This window comes from Diceros bicornis, chromosome 40 (genome assembly GCF_020826845.1).
Source record: "Diceros bicornis minor isolate mBicDic1 chromosome 40, mDicBic1.mat.cur, whole genome shotgun sequence".
Lineage (NCBI taxonomy): Eukaryota > Metazoa > Chordata > Mammalia > Perissodactyla > Rhinocerotidae > Diceros > Diceros bicornis.
Window position 1 is genome coordinate 5,461,295 of NC_080779.1, and position 19,744 is coordinate 5,481,038.

The window sequence follows — 19,744 nt, forward strand, 5'->3', positions numbered from 1 at the left end:
CAGTTGGAATCATACATTATATAGACTTTTCCTGTTGGCTTGTTTCACTTAGTAGTAGTTTGCATTTAAGTTTCTTCCCTGTCTTTTCATAACTTTTCATAACTTGATAGCTCATTTCCTTTTACTGCTGAATAACATTCCGTCGTCTGGATATACCAGTTTATTTACCCACTCACCTACTGAAGGCCACCTTGGTTGCTTCCAAGTTTTGGCAATTATGAATAAAGCTGCTATAAATATCATGTGCAAGTTTCTGTGCAGACATAACTTTTTAGCTCCTTTGGGTAAATACCGAGGAGCATAGTTGCTGGATCACACGGTAACAGTATGTTTAGTTTTATAAGAAATGGTCAAACTGCCTTCCAAAGTGGCCATACTTTGCATTCCCACTAGCAATGAAGGAGAGTTCCTGCTGCTCCACATCCTTGCCAGCATTTGATGGTGTTGGGGTTTCGGATTTTGGTCACTCTAATATGTGTGCAGTGCTATCTTGTTGTTCTAATTTCCATTTCACTGATGACATACGATGTAGAATATCTTTTCACATGCTTATGTGCTATCTTGTATATTTTCTTTGGTGAGGTGTCTGTTACAGTCTTTGGCCTATTTTTTTTTTTTTTTTTTTGGTGAGGAAGATCAGCCCCGAGCTAACGTCCGACGCCAACCCTCTTCTTTTTTGCTAAGGAAGATTGGCCCTGGGCTAACATCCATGCCCATCTTCCTCTACTTTATATGGGATGCCACCACAGCATGGCTTGACAAGCGGTGCGTCAGTACGCGCCCAGGATCCGAACCCTGGGTTGCCGCAGCAGAGCGCATGCACTTAACTGCTGCGCCACTGGGCTGGCCCGCTTTTGGCCTATTTTTTAATCAGACTTTTTGTTTTCTTGTTGGTGAGTTTTAATTGTGCTTCGTATATATTGAATAACAGTCCTTTATCAGATAATATGTCCTTTGCAAATATTTTTTTCCCAGTCTGTAGCTTGTCTTCTCATTCTCTTGACATTATCTTTCACAGAACAGAAATTTTAAATTTTAATGAAGTACAGCTTATTGATTCTTTCACAGATAGTGCCTTTGATGTTGTATCTAAGAGTCATCACCATACCCAAGGTCATCTAGATTTTCTCCTATGTTATCTTCCAGAAGTTTCATAGTTTTGCATTTTACATTTAGGTCTATGATCCATTTTGAGTGAATTTTTGTTAAGGGTGTAAGGTCTGTGTCTAGATTCATTTTTTTGCATGTGGATGTCCAGTTGTTCTAGCACCATTTGTTGAAAAGATGATCTGTGCTTCTTTGTCAAAGGTCAGTTGACTATCCTTATGTGGGTCTATCTCTGGGCTCTCTATTCTGTTCCACTGACGTATTTGTCTATTCTTTCACCAATACTACGTGGTCTTGATTGCTGCAGATTTATAAAAGTCCTGAGGCCAGATAGTGTTAATTCTTCCACTTTGTTCTTCTTCAATATTGTGTTGCCTATTCTGGGTTTGACATCATTTTCCTTCTCTCTAAAGAACTTCTTTTAATGTTTCTTGAAAGGCATGTCTACTAGCAACAAATTCTCTCATTTTTTGTCTGAAAAAGTCTCTCTCTCCTTCACTTCTGAAGGATAATGTTGCAGGGCACAGAGTTCTAGGTTGGTGGGTTTTTTTTCTCTCAACACTTTAAATATTTCATTCCACATTCTTCTTTCTGGTATGGTTTCAGAGGAGAAGTTGGATGAAATTTTTTTTTTTTTTGTGAGGAGATCAGCCCTGTGCTAACATCTGCCAATCCTCCTCTTCTTTTGCTGAAGAAGACCAGCCCTGGCCCAACATCCGTGCCCATCCTCCTCCACTTTACATGGGACGCTGCCACAGCATGGCTTGCCAAGCAGTGCGTCGTTGCGTGCCCGGGATCCGAACCGGCGAAACTCGGGCCCCCGCAGCGGAGCGTGCGCACCTAACCGCTTGCACCACCAGGCCGGCCCCTGGATGTAATTCTGATCTTTGTTCCTCTATAGGTAAGGTGTCTTTCCCCCTACGGCTTCTTCAGAATTTTTTATCTTTGATTTTCTGTAGTTTCAAAACGATATGCCTACATGTAGTTTTTTTGGTATTTATCATGGCTGGTGTTCTCTGAGCTTCCTGGATCTGTGGTTCGGTGCCTGACGTTAATTTGGGGAAATTCTCTGTCATTATCATGTCAAATATTTCTTTTGTTTCTTTCTCTCTTCCTTCTTCTTATGGCATTCTCATTACGCATATAATGTTACATTTTTTGTAGCTGTCCCACAGTTCTTGGATATTTTATTTTTCAGTCTCCTGAAATCTATATTTTAAACAAATAAATTGGTATACCTGGTCTACCTCTGGAGGAAATTAATAAATTAGATAGGGACTCTTAAATTGTGAAGAGGCAAGCTCCTAATGGCTCATAAAAGACACACAAGCCCACATATAAATTATAAATGGATTTACGGGACATCTTTATATATTAAGGATACTAATCCCTTGTCATATTTTCATATGTTAATTTTATATTTTATATAGTTCAATCTATCTTTTCCTTTGTAATTTCTTAAATTGCTTTTAAGTTTACAACAGTATTTCACACTCAAAAGTTAAACGATCAAGTATTTTATTGTAGGTTTTGAAAAATCGCTTTCACTTTTGACAAATTCCATCCAGCATTTATTTTGGTCTGTGGACTGAAGTAAATGCCTAACTAGATTTTTCTGGAATAGTCTTCTGGTTCCTTCTTCATTGGTTCCTATGTTTTCAAATCTTACTGGGGGAGCCTAGCTTACTTGCTGAAAGAACAGATCTGACAGTAGACTGCCTGACCCAATCCCGGCTCAGCTGCATTACTCGCTCTCTGACCCTGAGCCCCCTAACCTCTTTGTGCCTCAGATTCCTCACTTATAATTTGACAATGTTAATAACATACTTCTTGGGATTGTTTTGTGAATTAAGTATGGTAAGATATGTGAAGTGCTTAGAAGAGAGCCTGGCTTCTATGGCTTCTAAGTGTTTGTTGTTATGCAGAAGTCTCTAGGTCTTTTGTTAAAGTGATCTGTGTTATTTTTGCACCAGAATCATATCACATTATTGTAGTTTTATAATTAATTTGAGTGTCCACTAGAGCAAGATGCCAATTTTCTCTCAACTTTTAAAAAACATTAGCTATTCTTGCTAGTTTATTTTCCATTTGAAACTTAGAATAATTGTCAAGCTTGCCCCACCAAAAATTTTTAGTGAAGTTGTTTTAGAATTTGTAAACCAAACTGAGAACTAATATTTCAAATAATATTCCTATATGTTTTACAGTTTTCTTCATTAAGTGTCAAATTTTCTCATTCAAGTTCTTCCTAAAATTTACTTTTTGGCTACTATAGGATTTTCTTCTTTCCATCAACTCGCATTGATTACCACTCACTCTCTTCTCCCTCCCCACTTTCACTTTTCTACAGAGTATGTATCTTTATTTTTGTCTGTTTTCTGTTATTGCCACTGGAATCTAAGTCCTAAGGGGGTAGGAACTTAGTCTACTTGGTTGACTACCATCTCTCCAGTACTCAGTACTCAGGCTGGATGTATAAATATTTGCTGAATGAATACATAAAGAAATGTAATGGTATTTATCTTACATTCAGTTATTTTGTTGTACTTGCTCATTTTTAATTCTTATTTTTTTTAATAATAGATTCTCATGTTATCTAGGTAGACAAAAATATTACCTCCAAATAATAATGCTTTCACTTTCTGGTTAGACCTATTGTTTAAGCTTCAGGTTTATTCACTCGGCCAGAACAATAATAACAGTAATAATAGCCATCTTTTTTGTAACTGCTTTTATTAGGAACTCCCAAACAGAATTTTACTTTTAAAAAAAACAGCTTGAAGGTACTTTTTAAAGCTTAGCCACTTAGTATCTTGATACTAGGATGATATCACATTACATAAAAACATAGAAAAAAAGATTCACTAAAAAATGCAAGGTGATTGTGTCATGGACAAGAGTTTTACATTTCTAGTACATTTCCTAACTTAGAAGGGACAAATATAACTTGTTATTAAAATAACTATTTTTACCTTATAGCTTTCTGCTCCTTGAATGAGATCTCTCATGGAAGTAGACAACTGATCCTTTTCTGATCGAACAGATTCGAGGTCTTCCCGTAGAGTCTGGGCCTATTTTAAATATATGATATAGAGTTTTTTATGGACAGAAAAACTGTTTGATTTTCTAAAACGTAAGGTTCTTGACTCTTGTGTTTTTAAGTCACTTTACCTCCTTTCTGCTAGAATCTAGTTCTTTCTTTGCCTTCACAGCAACTAATTTTATCTTATTTATTTTTTCCTCTTTCTCTTTGGATTCTTTTTCCAGATATCCTAAAAACATAAAATAAAAGGATTATATGCAAACTCAAAAGGAAAAAAAAAAGAAAATATTCAAATAACTTATTTTAGCCCTAGAAATTGATCTTTAATCTGGAGCACAAAATCTGCAACATGAAATTAAAATAAGTAGCAAAAATTTTAATGTTTTTTAAAGTGAAAGCTTATTAATTATCTAAGTGAGGCAAATAGTGTAAAAAATTTCCATTTTCTTCAATCATCTACAATAGCCTAATTTTTTTTAGCCATTTCTTAAGTGTCTAGGAATTGGAGAGGCTGTTAGGACTTCTTTAACATTAGAAAATTTCCTGGAAACACAAGGATGCTAGGATTTTAGGTGGTAATCTGCAAATCAGGGTCAAGTAGAGGAATTAAATATTTATGCTCCATAGGCACACTCCTCTCTGTTGGTGGGTCTGATTTTCATGACTAAACCTGTAATGTGTTTTACCTATCCAATCTTGATCTCTCCCTTAACCTCTTTAACCATCTCCCCTATTTAAACTCCAGTGTTCCAGATCTTACTTCCTTTTTTTTTTTTTGAGGAAGATCGGCCCTGAGCTAACATCCGCTGCCAATCCTCCTCTTTTTGCTGAGTAAGATTGGCCCTGGGCTAACATCCATGCCCATCTTTCTCTACCTTATATGGGACGCTACCACAGCGTGGCTTGACAAGTGGCGCATTGGTGTGGGCCCAGGATCCGAACCAGCGAATCCTGGGCCGCTGAAGCGGAGCATGCACACTTAACTGCTTGTGCCACAGGGCCGCCCCTGGATCTTACTTCTTGATGATATTTTTGCTTAACTTCAGTTACCATCTGAATTTCTGTCCCTGCTTATTAAACTAGTTGTACCTCTCCCCATATAAACTGCTTTCCTCTGGCTGCTACAAGTGAACTGACCGTGTGTGTGTAGCACAGGCCAACTCCTGCATTTCTGCATTTCATCCAATACCATCTCAGCTGCAAAGGCATCAGTGCAGTAATTCTCCCCCTCTTTTCTGCAGCAATTCCCCTTCTCTAATGGATTTTCCCAACAGTTTATATACATGTAAGAAGAAAAATATCATCAAGAAATTAAGGTCAGGAACAAACAGTGGAAGCAGCCAAAGGGGATAGAGGAGAGGTCACTATAGCAGAGGTGAAACATCACACACACACACACAAAAGCAAATGACACTTCCCCTTTCTACACTGTCCCGTGTCTTCTTCCTTTTATAGCAAAATCCCTTGTAAGAGTTTCTATACATGCTTTCAAATTTCTCTTCCTCCATTTTTTTCTTGAAGCCACTTCAATCAGGCTCTGCCTTCGGCATATCATGGACACTGTTATCAAGTTACCAATGACCTCTGTGTTACTTAAGCCAGTGGTTAGTTCAGATAGTTCTCAGAACTAATGACCTATCACTGCATTTGCAATAGTTAAACATTTTTTCCCTCTTGAAACAACTCCTTCACTTGCACTTCATTTGTCTTAGCTGCCAAGACATTTTATGCTCTGAGTTTTCCTACCTCACTGGCTGCTCCTTCTTAATCTCCTCTGCTGTTTCTATCTTTCTGATTTTTAAATAATGGACAACTGTCTCTGGCCAAATATCTTTGATGAACATACAGGCAAAAATTCTCAACAAAATACTAGCAAACAAAATTCAAGAGCACATTAAAAGATCATTCATCACAATCAAGTAGGATTTATCTCTGGGATGCGAGGATGTTTCAACAAACACAAATCAATCATTCACATTAATAGAACGAAAGAAAAAACTCATACGACTATCTCAATAGATGCAGAAAAAGCATCTGAAAAAATTCAATTTCTGTTCATGACAAAAACACTTATCAAATTAGGCACAGAAGGAACATATCTCAACATAATAAAGGCCATATATGATAAGCCCACAGCTAACATCATCATCAATAGGCTTAAAGCTTTCCTTTAGGATCAGGAATAAGAGAAGGGTGCCCAGTGTCACCACTCTATTCAACATAGGTCTGGAAGTCCCAGCCAGAGCAATAAGGCAAGAAGAAGAAATAAAGGACATCAGAACTGAAAAGGAAAAAATAAAACTGTCTCTATTTGCAAATGACATGATTTTATATATAGAAAATCCTAAACACTCAACCAAAAAACTGTTACAACTAATCAATGAATTCAGTAAAGTTGCAGGATACAAAATTAACATACAAAAATCAGTAGCATGTCTATATACTAAACAATGCATTTTCTGAAAAGAAATAAAGAAATTGATTCCATTTACATAGCATCAAAAACAATAAAATCCTTAGGGATAAATTTAACCAAGGAAGAAAAAGGTCTCTACTCTGAAAACTAAAGACATTGATGGAAAGAAATTAAAGAAGACACAAATAAATGGAATGGAAAAGTATCCCATGTTTATGGAATGGAAAATTAATATTGCTAAAATGTCAATACTACCAAAAGCCATCTACAGATTCAATGCAATCCCTATCAAGATTCCAATGGCATTTTTTACAGAAATAGAAAAAAACACTCTTAAAATTTATATGGAACCACAAAAGACCACAAATAGCTAAAGAAATCCTGAGAAAGAAGAACAAAGCAGAAAGCATCACATTTCAAGCTATACTATAAAGCTATGGTCATCAAAACAGTATGGTACTGGCATAAAAAAGGCAAATAGAACAATGGAACAGAATTGAGAGCCCAGAAATAACCCAAACATTTCCAGTCAACAAATATGTGATGAGAGAGCCAAGAATACTCAAGGCAAAAACACAGTCTCTTTGATAAATAGTGCTGGGAAAACTAGATATTCATATGTAAAAGAACAAAACTTGATCCCTATCGCTGACCCCTATCTTACATGATTCAAAAAATTAACTGGAAATGGATTAAAGACTTAAACGTAAGACCCTGAAACCATGAAACTCCTAGATGAAAACATACGAAAAAACCTCCTTGACATGGGTCTTGGTAATGATTTTTTGGAAATGACACCTAAAGTACAAGAAATAAAATAAAAAATAAACAAGTGAGACTACATCAAACTAATAAGCTTCTGCATGGCAAAAGAAACTATCAACAAAGTAAAAAGACAAGCAAAGGAATGGGAAAAATATCTGCAAACCAAATATCTGATAAAGGGTTAATATTCAAAATATATAAATAACTCATACAACTCAACAGCAAAAAAACAAATAATACAATTTAAAAATGGGCAAAGGACCTGAACAGACATTTTTCCAAAGAAGACATACAAGTGGCCAACAGTTACATGAAAAGATGCTCAACATCACTAATCATCAGGGAAATGCAAATTAAAACCACAATGAGATATCACATCACATCTGTTAGAATGGCCATCATCAAAAGGACAAGTGATAACAAATGCTGGTGAGGATGCGGAGAAAACGGAACCCTTGTGCACTGTTGATGGGAATGTAAATTGGTGCAGTCACTATGGAAAACACTATAGAGGTTCCTCAAAAAATTAAAAATAGAACTACCACATGATCCAGCAATTCCACTTCTGGGAATATATCCAAAAGAAATAAAAACACTAACTCGAAAAGATATCTGCACTCCATGTTCATAGCAGCATTATATACAATAGCCAAGACATGGAAACAATCTAAGTGTCCAATGATGGATGAATGGAAAAAAAAATTGTGGTATTATTATACAATGGAATATTATTCAGCCATAAAAAATGAGGAAATGCTACCATTTGTGATAACATGGATGGACCTTAAATGCATTATACTAAGTGAAATAAGTCATAGAAAAATACTGTATGATCTCACTTGTATGTGGAATCTAATAAAAAATGCCCCACCAACCTCAGAAAGAGAGATCAGAGGCAGGGGATGGGAAGAGGGGGAATTGGAGGAAGGTGGTCAAAAGGTACAAACTTTCACTTATAAGTAAATAAGTACTAGGGATGTAACACTGCTATATGATATATATAAAGGTAAGCACTGCTATATGATATATATAAGAGGGTAAATCCTAAGAGTTCTCATCACAAGGAGAAAAATTTTTTTTTCTTTTTATTGTACTATATGAGATAATGGATGTTAACTTACCATTTTGCAATATATGTAAATTAAACCATCAGGCTGTACACCTTAAACTTATACAGTGATGTATGTCAATTATTTCTCAATAAAACTGGAAAAAAATAATAAAGTTTGCTAAATCAATGAAAAAATCTAAAAACAATCATGGAACCATTTATAAATGGAATCACCTCAGTCCTTTAAACAACAGAAACTGAGAGTTCTGAAAGGGAAGGCACTCAGATGGCAGAAGGTAAGAACGGGGGCATTAGGAAGAGACAGCTACTTATTATGTTTTTAACTCATTAATTGGCTGTGATATTTCCCAATCTATTCTAACACTAAGAAGAATTTGCGTAATTAATTGTGACTATAGTTACCTATTTTTTCTTTCAGCTCTTTTACTGAAGGTTGATCATTTTCTACAGAAGGTGATTTCTCTAAGGAATCCTAGATTTACACAAAAAGAAAAACAATCAAACAAATGAACTGGCCATGTTAAGCATGAGAAAATCACTATCCAAGAGAATTCAACACAAAAAGCAATTTGGTGAACAGTGTTTTTCTTCCTTTGATAGTTCAGGTAATATTGACCTTATCACATGTATAGCATTTACTATAAAAACAGTGGTATCCAAGACCAAGATGAACAACCTGACACATATCAAGTACATAATGTAATAAGGAAAAGATTAAATGACGATTATAGTTTACTATATTTCACAATTTCTGGGAAAAAATCTAAAATTTTGGCTAAAGTTAAATACCACTATAGCCTACTTTTTTCTCAACAGTGCTCTTTAAGAAAGGTAGTATGTATATCACACAAGAATGAAATTCAAGTTTTTTCATATTTAGCTATAGTTATGCTTGTGACTAGTTATATAGTTTTGACCAAGACATTTAACCCTCTAATCATTTAATCTTATGTAGAATCTTATCAAGATTCTAAAATATCTAAAACCAAAAAGTGATGAATGTGATAAACAGGATACACATGAAAATGTTCGACGCACTTTTCAGAAATTTGCCATTTGAGCTTAAATGCTGAAAATTTACTTGACTTCAAAGTGTAAAAATGTTAATATATATATCTTCTAGCGTCTACGAGTACAACTAGGATTTAAATCGATAAAACTCAAATTAACAGTACCTTCAATAATACCAACTCTGCTCTCACCTCCTGCAATTCAGACTCTTTTTGTTCCAGTAACGGCCTTAGTTTTTCAAGTTCCCTTATAAAAGACTTTTCTTTTTCATTATGGACTTTATTTCTGCTACACAATTTCTGAGATAATTCTTCAACTTGAATTAAAAGATGCTGATTTTCAAGCCGTATTTTTTCATTAGCATTCTTCACTTCTAGTAGATCAGACTGCAGTGTCTCTTTTTCTGACAAGGTTTCTTCTAACTCCTTCCTTAGGAGAACTTTCTCTTGCTCATGGTCTCTAACTAAAGACCTAAGTTCCTCACATTGAACTACCTTCTCTTCTTGAAGGAACTTAATCTCTCTTTCTAACTCGACTATCTTTGTATCATACTGAAACACCAAGTTGTGTTTTTCCTCACTTATCTTAGCTAAGGATTCACCTATAGCTTGTAAGACATTTACATCTTGCTCTTCCTTTTCTTCTGAAACTTTTGACTCCATTTGTTTAAGAAAACCACACAACTGAGTTTTGACACGTAACTTCTGAACTTGTTCATTTTCGAACAGTTTAATTAAATTATCTCGTTCTTCAACTATTAACTGAAGTTTCTTCTCTAATTCAGAAATCTGTTCCTTAAGCACAGAATCTCCTTCTTTTTGAGACAGGAAAGCTTCCAAATCCTTGATCAATTGATTCTTTTCTGAACTTAGTCTGTTATTTTCCTCATAAAGAGACTTCACTTCAGATGACAATGCTTCCTGATCTTCAGAGAGAGTTTTCAACTGAACCATTAGCTTTTCTAGTTTCTGGTTGTTTTGATCCTTTTCTTTCAAAGCTTCTTCTAGTCCTCTCGTTAATTCATTTGCTTTTCGTTCTAGTTCACTGTTGTACTGGGTAGTTTGCTCTACTTTCTCCCTAAGTTCTAAAATCAATCTTTCTCCCCTTTCACATTTTTTATGGAGATTATCCATCTCTTCATGACAACTTTTTATTTTACTCACGAAATCATCTTTTTCCTCCGTAAGAGAGCTTATCTCTGCTTCAAATTCTCGCAACATGGTGTCTTTCTCACTGAGACTAATGAAATACATTTCATTCTTTTCTTGAAGGTTCTTTATGGTATTTTCAAGTTCTGGTACAAATTCTTGTTGCAATAATAACTTTTCATTTTCTCTCTGAAGATGATTCACGGTTTCAAGAAGAGCATCTTTTTCATTAAAAGCAGTTCTGAGCTTCTGCTGAAGTTCATTAACATCAGATGCTTGCTGTTGCTTCATTGATTCAAACTCTTGACTTATTTTCCCAGCAGATTCCCCTAGTTCTGTTTGTAAAATTTCCATACTCTCTCGTAAGCTCTCATAATCTAAAATTGCTTCTTGCTTTTCTTGCTGTAGGTTTTCACACTGTTCCTTAAGACCTTGTATTTCAAACATTAATGTTAATTTTTCTTTTTCTGCACCTGACAAAAATGCATTTAGTTCTGATATTTCTTTCCGATGCTGTTCCTTAAGACTCTGTACTTCTTTGTTATGTTGTTCTACAGTGTAGCAAAACTGTTTATTTGAATCTTCTAGCTCAGACTTTAATTTTTCAATTACACAGCACTGCTCTTCTTTAGCTAGTAACAACTCATTAATTTTAAACTCTAAGTCTTCACGTTCATGAAAAAATTCATCCTTTATGTGTTGGGCATCGATTTCAAGTTTTAATTTAAGATTATTCATATAAGTTACCTCATCTTTTAAGATACTATGTTGAGACTTCAGTTCTTTTAAGCTATCTTCTAAATGTTTGACTTTTTCATTTACTATTTGGTCTACAAAAGTATGTTCTTGTAGGAGTAAAGAACACGTCTGATTTTCTTGGTTTGCATTTGAGGCTTTCCCTAAGTTTTCTAAGTCACATTCATTTTTCTCCTGAATGTTCTTCTCACTTGTCTCACATTGTTTGACTAAGTTCTCCTGTAGCTGGTTTAAATTATTTACTTCTGCTCCACGTTCTTCAGCAGATGCTTCAATTTGGCACATCAATTCTTTTACCTCTTCTTGGTGTGTAGCTTTCAACTGCAAAAGTTCTTCTTGTAAACTATTAATATCTTTTTGGTAATGCTGAGAATTAGCCTCAATGACTTTTTGGAGATGAGTAATTTCTTGCTCCTTTTCATTTGTGGCAGCTTTTAACTGCTTTTGCAGATATAAAATTTGCTCCTCAAAGGCTGGCCTAATTTTCTGAATCTCTTCTTGCAGTTTTTTAACATTATCTTCAGAGTCACTCTGAAATTTAAGTTGTTCTGAAAGCTCTAATTGTTTTTTTGTTGCTTCTTCCAGTTTCTTGTGCAAGTTAGCTTTATCATCACTGTGGTTGGAATGTACTGCCATTAATTCATTTTTCAAATTTTCCATTTCTTTCTCATAGTTTCTTTGTGATTGTTCAAACTCCCTGTGCACATCTTCCATCTTAGTTATAGAATCCTATTATAAAAATAAGCATACAAAAATTATTTAAGACAAAAAGAAATCCCCATCCTTAGAAAAAATGTTAGCCACAGGCTCACTAGAGAGAAAAGGAAATGAGCAGAAATATACATAGAGAAAAATGATAGTGAGATTCAAAGAATACTGCTTAGGATCTGACTACTTTCAGAACGACAATATATATCAGCAGTACTAGACATCTTATTCAAAGTAATAACCTAAAGCTAGGAAATCTCTGAATTTAACTTTCTTTTAAAAGGTGATAAATTATGTAAGTTGTATTAAGTCACAAGGCTTTAATGAATATCTCCTGAATAGATTAATAAGAGACTTTTTGTAGAAAATTAATTCAAACCCAACAGGAAATTGAATACCCTAGAACTGAACAGATAATGGCATTTAGAGTGTAAATGAAAATCAACTTAGTTAAATAAATATTTTTTCATAAAGTGAGTTCTTGTTTTCATTTTTATTAAAGAATGACATTACAGCTATAAGGAAGGTTAAGCAATGCAACAAGTAAATGTTAGCTATATCTCTGTGTAGTTGGGTGAGTTCAGTTATTTTTCTCATTAAATATTTGTTTCCCTGTTAGCAAACTGATAAAATCAGATCAGATGCTTTTTAAGGTCTCAGTTCTACAATTCATGACTACGCTACGTAAGTTGACAAAAACCAAAAACACATTAAAATGTTGCCATACCTCAACCTCCTGCTTCATTTTAATATTTTCCTTCTTCAGAGAAAGACACTGTTGCTCAGTCTCTGCTTTTTCCAGAAGAATAGCATCCAGACGCTCAGTCAATGCCTGTTTTGGAACAGAATGATTTGTTTACCTGAGGTTAAAAATGGTGGATTGACCACATGCATAATTATCTCCTCGCCTTTTCCAAACAACACTAAGGTAAGAAGAAAATATTCAAAAAGGTATCCACATGAGAACACTGAGAAAAAAAGAAAACACATGAGGAAATGAGAAATTTCAGTACCTTTCTGGACAATGGAAAGTGGAGGAGGAGGAACTGAATTAGGAAGAGGAAGAGGGCTATAGCCCACGCCTTCACAGGAAAACACTTAGGAAAACTGGCAAATACTCAGGAAACTGAATGCTTAGGGACTGGAGGTACTATACATTGTCAAGGGAGGAATAATGTGTGGGGTTCAAAAACTGAGATGGTTGACAATCTGAATAGAGAGTGGTTAGAATAACAGGCAAGAAATCACCAATGTCCCTCCTTCCTCAGAAACAGGTTTATTCTCTGCAGAAATTAAATAGAAGAGAAAGTTAGTGAAATGGAAAACAGATCAACAAGTCAAGACTTAGTTCTTTGGCAGGAAAAAAAAGTGAACAAAATAGACAACCTCTAGCAAGACTGACCAAGAGAAGACAGAAGTCACAAACAATATTATGAATAAAAAGGGAACATATCTACATATAAATCAGAGATTAAATTGTTAAAAATACATTGGCAATAATATTGAAAACTGAAATGAAATGGATAAAAATTCCTAAAATATAGCTTTACTAACTCAAGAAAAAAATTAAGAGGCATAATTAATACCATAACTTCTTAAAAATCAAACTAGTGGTTTAAAATTGTCCACCAAAGAAAACAGGTGGAATAGACAGTTTACAGGGGAGTTCTATCAAATTTTCAAAGAACAGATTACCCCAATTACATATGAACTTGTTCAGACAAAATAAAAAGCAAGAAGAATTCTCAAGTTATTCTACAAAATTGGCATAACTTGATAAACATTATCCAAGGACTTTATAGACAGGAAAATCATAGACTCATTTCACTGTGAATCTAGTGATCTAACCTTAATCCTAAACATTAAAATATAGATAATGTTACAATCCTAAATAAACAGTCCAGTATCACCCTAGAACTGCCTACCTCTGAAATTCTTAAGTGAAATCATAAAGAAAAACTTAGTTGTTTAAGAAAACAAAAACAAAACAAATGTAGATAAATTTAGAGTTCTATATGAAGTTACAGCTATTATTCAAACATAAGAGTAGAATAAAACCATTTTTAAACGCAAGACAACAAAAATTTTCCTCCCATGCTTCTGTTCTTAGGAAGCTACAGAAGGACATGCTCTACCAAAATGAGGTTAACCAAGCAAGTGAATGACATATGACCTAGCAAACAGTGGGGGCAACACAGGAAAGCAGAAATTCACAAGATCCCCTTCCTCTCTCTGCCATGTGAGGACATAGCAAGAAGGTGGCTCTCCGTAAGCCAAGAAGAGAGTCCTCACCACAAACCAAATTTGTTGGCATCCTGACCTTCAACTTCTCAGACTCCAAACTGTGAGAAAATAAATTTCTGTTTAAGCCAAAAAAAAAAAAAGAAAGAAATTCACAAGATCACGGCAAAAGGCCAGTTCCAGGAAAACTGTGCAGCAGACCTACAGAACAATCAGACCAAATCAGTGCAGGAGGACAGAAAGCTTTAGAAGGCAGGTGTCCAGGAGAAAATGTAAAAGATTATTTGATCTGTTTGACTATCTGGAAAGTAGGAGTTGTTGTGAAAGATAGCTAAATTTTCATCTGCTGTAACGGGAATTTGATAGCTAAATGTCCAAAATGGATAAATCAAGGAATAGCAGTATAATCATATTATTCAGAGTAATTTCCAGAACTTATTTAGTTATCAGTATTATTTCTAAATCATGTGCATAGGTTACTTTGATTAAAACAATTTTAGTTTTAAAATTGGTTTTTTCATATTACATATGGTATTATAACATAAACTTCTGATTGGTAAATATCAGGGGAAGTCTAAATACATTCATTAATTTTAGGAGATATATAGTAGCCATTAACTGAAAACAGCTATAAAAACCTTGAAGATTAGAGAAAAAGAAAGTAACTGTACTTTCAGGGATCTGAAGATCTGAATCAGGAAGTCTGGCTCCTGAGTCAGTCCTCTTAGTTAACTGTAGTTGCACTTTGGCTATCACTGATTGAGACAACACATAATGACCAAATAAACAAAGAAAATTACTATGAATTCAGTAATGCTTAAATGAATCAGTACATCATGAATCCAAATGCTATTTGTGCATACCATTCATGCATATATCGTTTTAGCTAAATAAAGAACAAAATGATAGTGCATCATACGCACAGGGATTTAAAGACTCCTTGTAGGGAGTTCTTCAACTGTCCACTGCTCACAAGCTGGGAGACACTTAACGAAAAAGTGAGATAATATGTAATCGAAGAATAGCAAGACTCAAATTATAAATATGAAAAGCAAGGAAAAAAATGACTGCAGTGCTTTGAGAAGTAAAGAAACTCGAAAGAAGCTTACGCCAAGTGGGGAAGGAAAAAGCATTTAGTTAGCATTAAGGGCATGTAAGTAAGAATAAGCAACCGAGGTTCTTCAACAGGGAATAACAAGACAAAAACAGTACTCTGTGATGTGGCAGCAGTATGTAGCACTAAAAAGAGAAAGAGAGCCCAGTTATGGGGTTATCAAAACAAATCAAGTATGACAGGAGGCATTTAACATAGAGGCATAGAAATGTAGGGAACAAGGATAATGCAGTATTTCCTGAAGGAACAACAGGTCTCTGGTGACCCATACACGTCGAGGATAAAGGAACAGGAAAGCTGAAGAGTCTCTCAAGTTAAAAGGCCCGGGAAATAGCACTGCCACTAGTTGTTCAGGGACAGGGATTTGGTCATGGTGAGCATGAAAAGAGGACAAGAGAAATGGGTGAAGAACTTTTTCTCCCAAACAGCTAGAAACTCAACTGTGAGAGCTGGGTCAATAGTCACGTCCAGGGATATATGCCTATCTATAGATTATATAGCAATAGATGATCAGTCCCCAAATTATCGTCAAAGTCCTGGGTATGGCTGAGTTTCCTGAAAGCAGAGGAACGAGCAGGACTGAGACTGAGGGAACAACCGTACTTACAGAGTGTGAAATGAAAAGGAGAGAGCATAATACTCACTGCAGAACAGAAAGGGATCTAGAGGTCATTTAATCCTCTCTTTTCACAGTCGACCAGAGAGGTAAAAAACTGAACCAAGGGCAGAGAGGAAGTGGTAAAACAGGACAGAAAGCCAGCTAGCTCTCCAGCAGGCTGAAAGCCCTCAAGGAAATTTGATTTATCATCAGACATTTCCTCTAAGTAAATAAAGAAAAACTAAAGCAATATTCACAACTGTTTCATTACCTTAATAATATCATCAGTTCCTCTAGCAACAGTTTTTGATTTCAATTCTTCAATTTCTTTCTCCAGTTCTAAACAATTATTAAAAAAAAAAATATTCCAGTTCAGAAACGAAGAAAATAATTACTGGCTAAGGTGACAAGTACATTCTTAAAAAAACAAAACATAAAAAACTACTATAAAGTAGAATACATTTAAGAAGCAGATATTTGGGGAAAGCATTAACTTCACTCAGTATTACCTTTTATTTTCCTTTTTATTATGGAAAACTCCAAACAAATAAAAAAATAGAGAAAACAGTAAATTAATTTCTATGCACCCATCACCTTGATTTTCATCCCGATCTGTATTCATTTCCTCCTTCTCCTCTTTTCTTACCCATCTTGATATTTTTGAAGCAAATCTCAGAGATTATTTCAGCTGTAAATAACTTCTTACTGTATAATTTTAAAGCAACAATTAACCTCATATTAAACATAAATGTTAACCTATTTCATCAACTCGTGGCTAGGTCTGAAGTCTGAAAGGTGTTCTAACTTTTCCAAATAAATTACTCTCTTTATCACAAGTTGATCTATCCTCCCAAAACACAATATGACCTTTTCTAGAAGAATTTAAGTCTTGGCTCTTAGGCTGGGCAGTTAACATCTGTTAAGTCATTGGAAATTCAAGAGCTTACCCACATAGTAAAAAAGGATACTAATATCGTTATCCTTTTGGAATATAAAGAAAAGGAAACTGAACAGGGAATCAGTCAACTTCACTAAATAAATATACTTCAAAATTCTAGGAATGGAAATCTTTTACTATCTTACTTGAGGCCTCTTTTTACTTTGAACTCACAACTTGTTGTCTCTAATGTTTCAACCAACTACTCTAGAAAAAAACGCTTTACTCAGAAGAACGTACAAGCTACATGAGTAAAAAAAGAATGTGTTAACTTTAAAAAACTATTTTTAAAAATCCTCCTCCCTGACTTTCTTTTAATAATTCAAAGGTAACTGCAGTTTAGAGATGTGAGATAATAAAAAATATCAGAGGCAAATGATTAGAATGTTAAATAAAAACAGATTCTACTACATTGTCTAAGATTTTGTTGGATTCACTGGTAAACAAAACAAGCCAATGTACAATTAAAAAACTAGTATTTTTAACCACGAGATTAAATGAGATTATGGTCAAATGAATATTTTCAACCCAATACCTGTACATTTTGATTTAGATTTCTGTATTAGCATCATCTGCTTCTTGGCAAACTTGATAAGATCTTCCTTGGGCAATGTTTCCAGCTGAAAGATGTAGTGATGTTACCAACTTGTTATAAATCATGTTTCTACCATACCATAAAAAAGAAACATGTCTGCCTAAAAATAAAAACATCTCACTGAATAAATCTTTGTCAAACACATTTTTTAAAATTAGCAAATGAACTTCAACTCAGTAATTATTAGTTAAGCAACTGTGAAATGTCAAAAATAGCACATATCCACTTATATAGATATATTGTTGTTATAAGTTAAGACAATTCCTAGGTTTTGATTTCTTTAATTGTAAAATTAGGGGACTGGGACTAATTCTACTTAAAGTTCCTTAGAGCTGTAAAATTAGTTCACTCTATTCAAAGCTGAAAAAAGTCTTTGGCCACATGAAAACATGTAAGCATAATTACAAGATGAATCAGGTTGAATTTAGGCTTTAACTGAAAAATCAGGGAAAATTAACCCCTGTGGGCTCAGTTTTCTCTTCTGTAAAATGGGGATAACAATAGTACTTATCACATGGTTACCATGAAGCTTATATGAAGTAACTGTTTACATAAGTGCCTGAAACTTAGTATGCAAGCAATAAATCTTAGCAATAAACCACTATCTTTTAGATTCAGTGAATGTGAAAAGTTGTACAGGGCCATAAAAATTACCCAATTCAACTTTCTTTTCCATAGGAGGGGCCTACAGGATAGAGTTCCTTGACTCCTACCTATGTCACCGCACTTTCCACTACACCCTTTACATCCTCAGAAATTAGACTGCTTTGTTTAATGTCTGAAAAATTGCACAATCTCTCAGCAGGGCTACCAAGGGGCAGGAAGTAAACAGAGAGTCAACTCTTTTCATACTAGGAATCTTAAAAGCAAAAAAGAAGAAAGAAATAGACGGGTGACTGTGTAAATTAAAATTGAGATCCCTTGGAGAAAAGCTCCTATTTATTTTAAACAGGCCACCCCTCTCTCCAGGCCAAAGTTTTCCAATTCATCACCCTTCCACTCTTCAGGGAGCCTGCCAGTCAAGTATTCGCTTCACCTTGGATTTCCCGGTCCCAGGGGTGGCTGGTGAAGCCACCCCATCTTGAACAGGATCCTGCAAAACAAAATCAAACCCAGGTGGTCAGAAGAACTCTGTTCCTGACCCCAGACGGAACTCGCGGAACTTTTACAGGTAAAAACCTTTCCGTGGAATCAGGAGGAGGAAACCCTTCACGTGAGAAACAGAATCGGGAGGGAGGCGTCTGTGGCTGCGGCCGATCGTACAGAATTGGCTGTACGGGGCAGGCAATCGCGAGGGGCGGAATCTGGGGGCGGGGGGAGACAAGGCAGCGCGGGGCTGCGGGCGCGGGGGGGAGGCTGCCGAGCCCTCTCCCGGGGCCCGTCCCCGCGTCCCACACCGCGGCGCGCAGGCTCGGTGGGAGGTGGCGGCCCGCAGCCCCGGCCCGGCCCCGTTACCTCCATGGCCGCCCGCCCGCCGGCCCGCGGCCCCGCAGCCCAGCCGGCGCGGCACTTCCGTCTGCGGCCGCCTCTGACGTAGCCTGCAGCGCAGGTCACAGGTCGCGCTTCTGGGGCCGGCCCCACCCCCCGCGTCTCCATGGCTACGGCACGGCGGCGCTGCCGCTTCCGCATCCGGGAGGCGGGGCCCGGCGCGCGCCCGCCGCGGCCGTGTGGCGGCCCGCCCGTGGGAGGGGGCAGCGTCCGCGCGTTGTCCGGGGCGAGCCGTTGAGCTGGTATCGCACGGCGTGGCACATGTGGGCGCTGCCGCTGCGGTTTTCTAGCTGTGAGAGCTTGGGCAGGTCGCCGCGCAGGGCCTCGTTTTCCACATCTGTGAAGTGGTGTCACGGTGACGGGAGTGCCCCCCGAAGGTGTCTGCCGGTGACGCTGCCCTGTAGGCGAAGCCTCCGAGCGCCTGCCAGACACACCGCTGCCTTCGCGGCGCGTCTCAGGCGGAGGCTGTCCCCACGGCCCGCGAGCCGGCTCCGAACGCGCGGCGTCAGGGCGGGGCCGGCTTCCCGGCTCCCGGGGCGAGCAGGCCTGGGGGGACGCGCCCGCCCGGGGGCTGGGGCCGAGGCGCGAGGTGAGAGCGCAGGCCGCCCCCTCCGAGGGCGCCGCGGCGGAGTCCCGGCTGGCCCTGCAGAAGCCGGCCTGTTTGCTGGACCGCGGCCCGCACCCTCGCCTTGCCGCGGTGCGCGCAGCCAGCGCCCGCTAACCGAGGCCGCTTGAACGTGTGACT

General features: G+C 37.1%; 1 protein-coding gene across 2 annotated transcripts in view; it reads right to left on the bottom strand.

The window, feature by feature from the left end:
* The window catches only part of GCC2 (GRIP and coiled-coil domain containing 2), a 58,311-nt gene extending 39,322 nt beyond the window's left edge, over positions 1-18,989 (bottom strand). The window contains exons 1-9 of one of the 2 annotated variants that reach the window (XM_058534338.1): positions 18,967-18,989; positions 18,548-18,604; positions 17,452-17,536; positions 16,251-16,318; positions 12,754-12,858; positions 9,579-12,047; positions 8,806-8,875; positions 4,279-4,379; positions 4,080-4,178 (exon numbers count right to left, since the gene is read on the bottom strand). In XM_058534338.1, coding sequence (XP_058390321.1) covers positions 4,080-4,178; positions 4,279-4,379; positions 8,806-8,875; positions 9,579-12,047; positions 12,754-12,858; positions 16,251-16,318; positions 17,452-17,536; positions 18,548-18,604; positions 18,967-18,972 — 3,060 coding nt within the window. In that variant the 5' untranslated portion in view covers positions 18,973-18,989. The other variant, XM_058534339.1, reaches the window with a different exon arrangement.
* Positions 18,990-19,744: the final 755 nt, after the last annotated feature.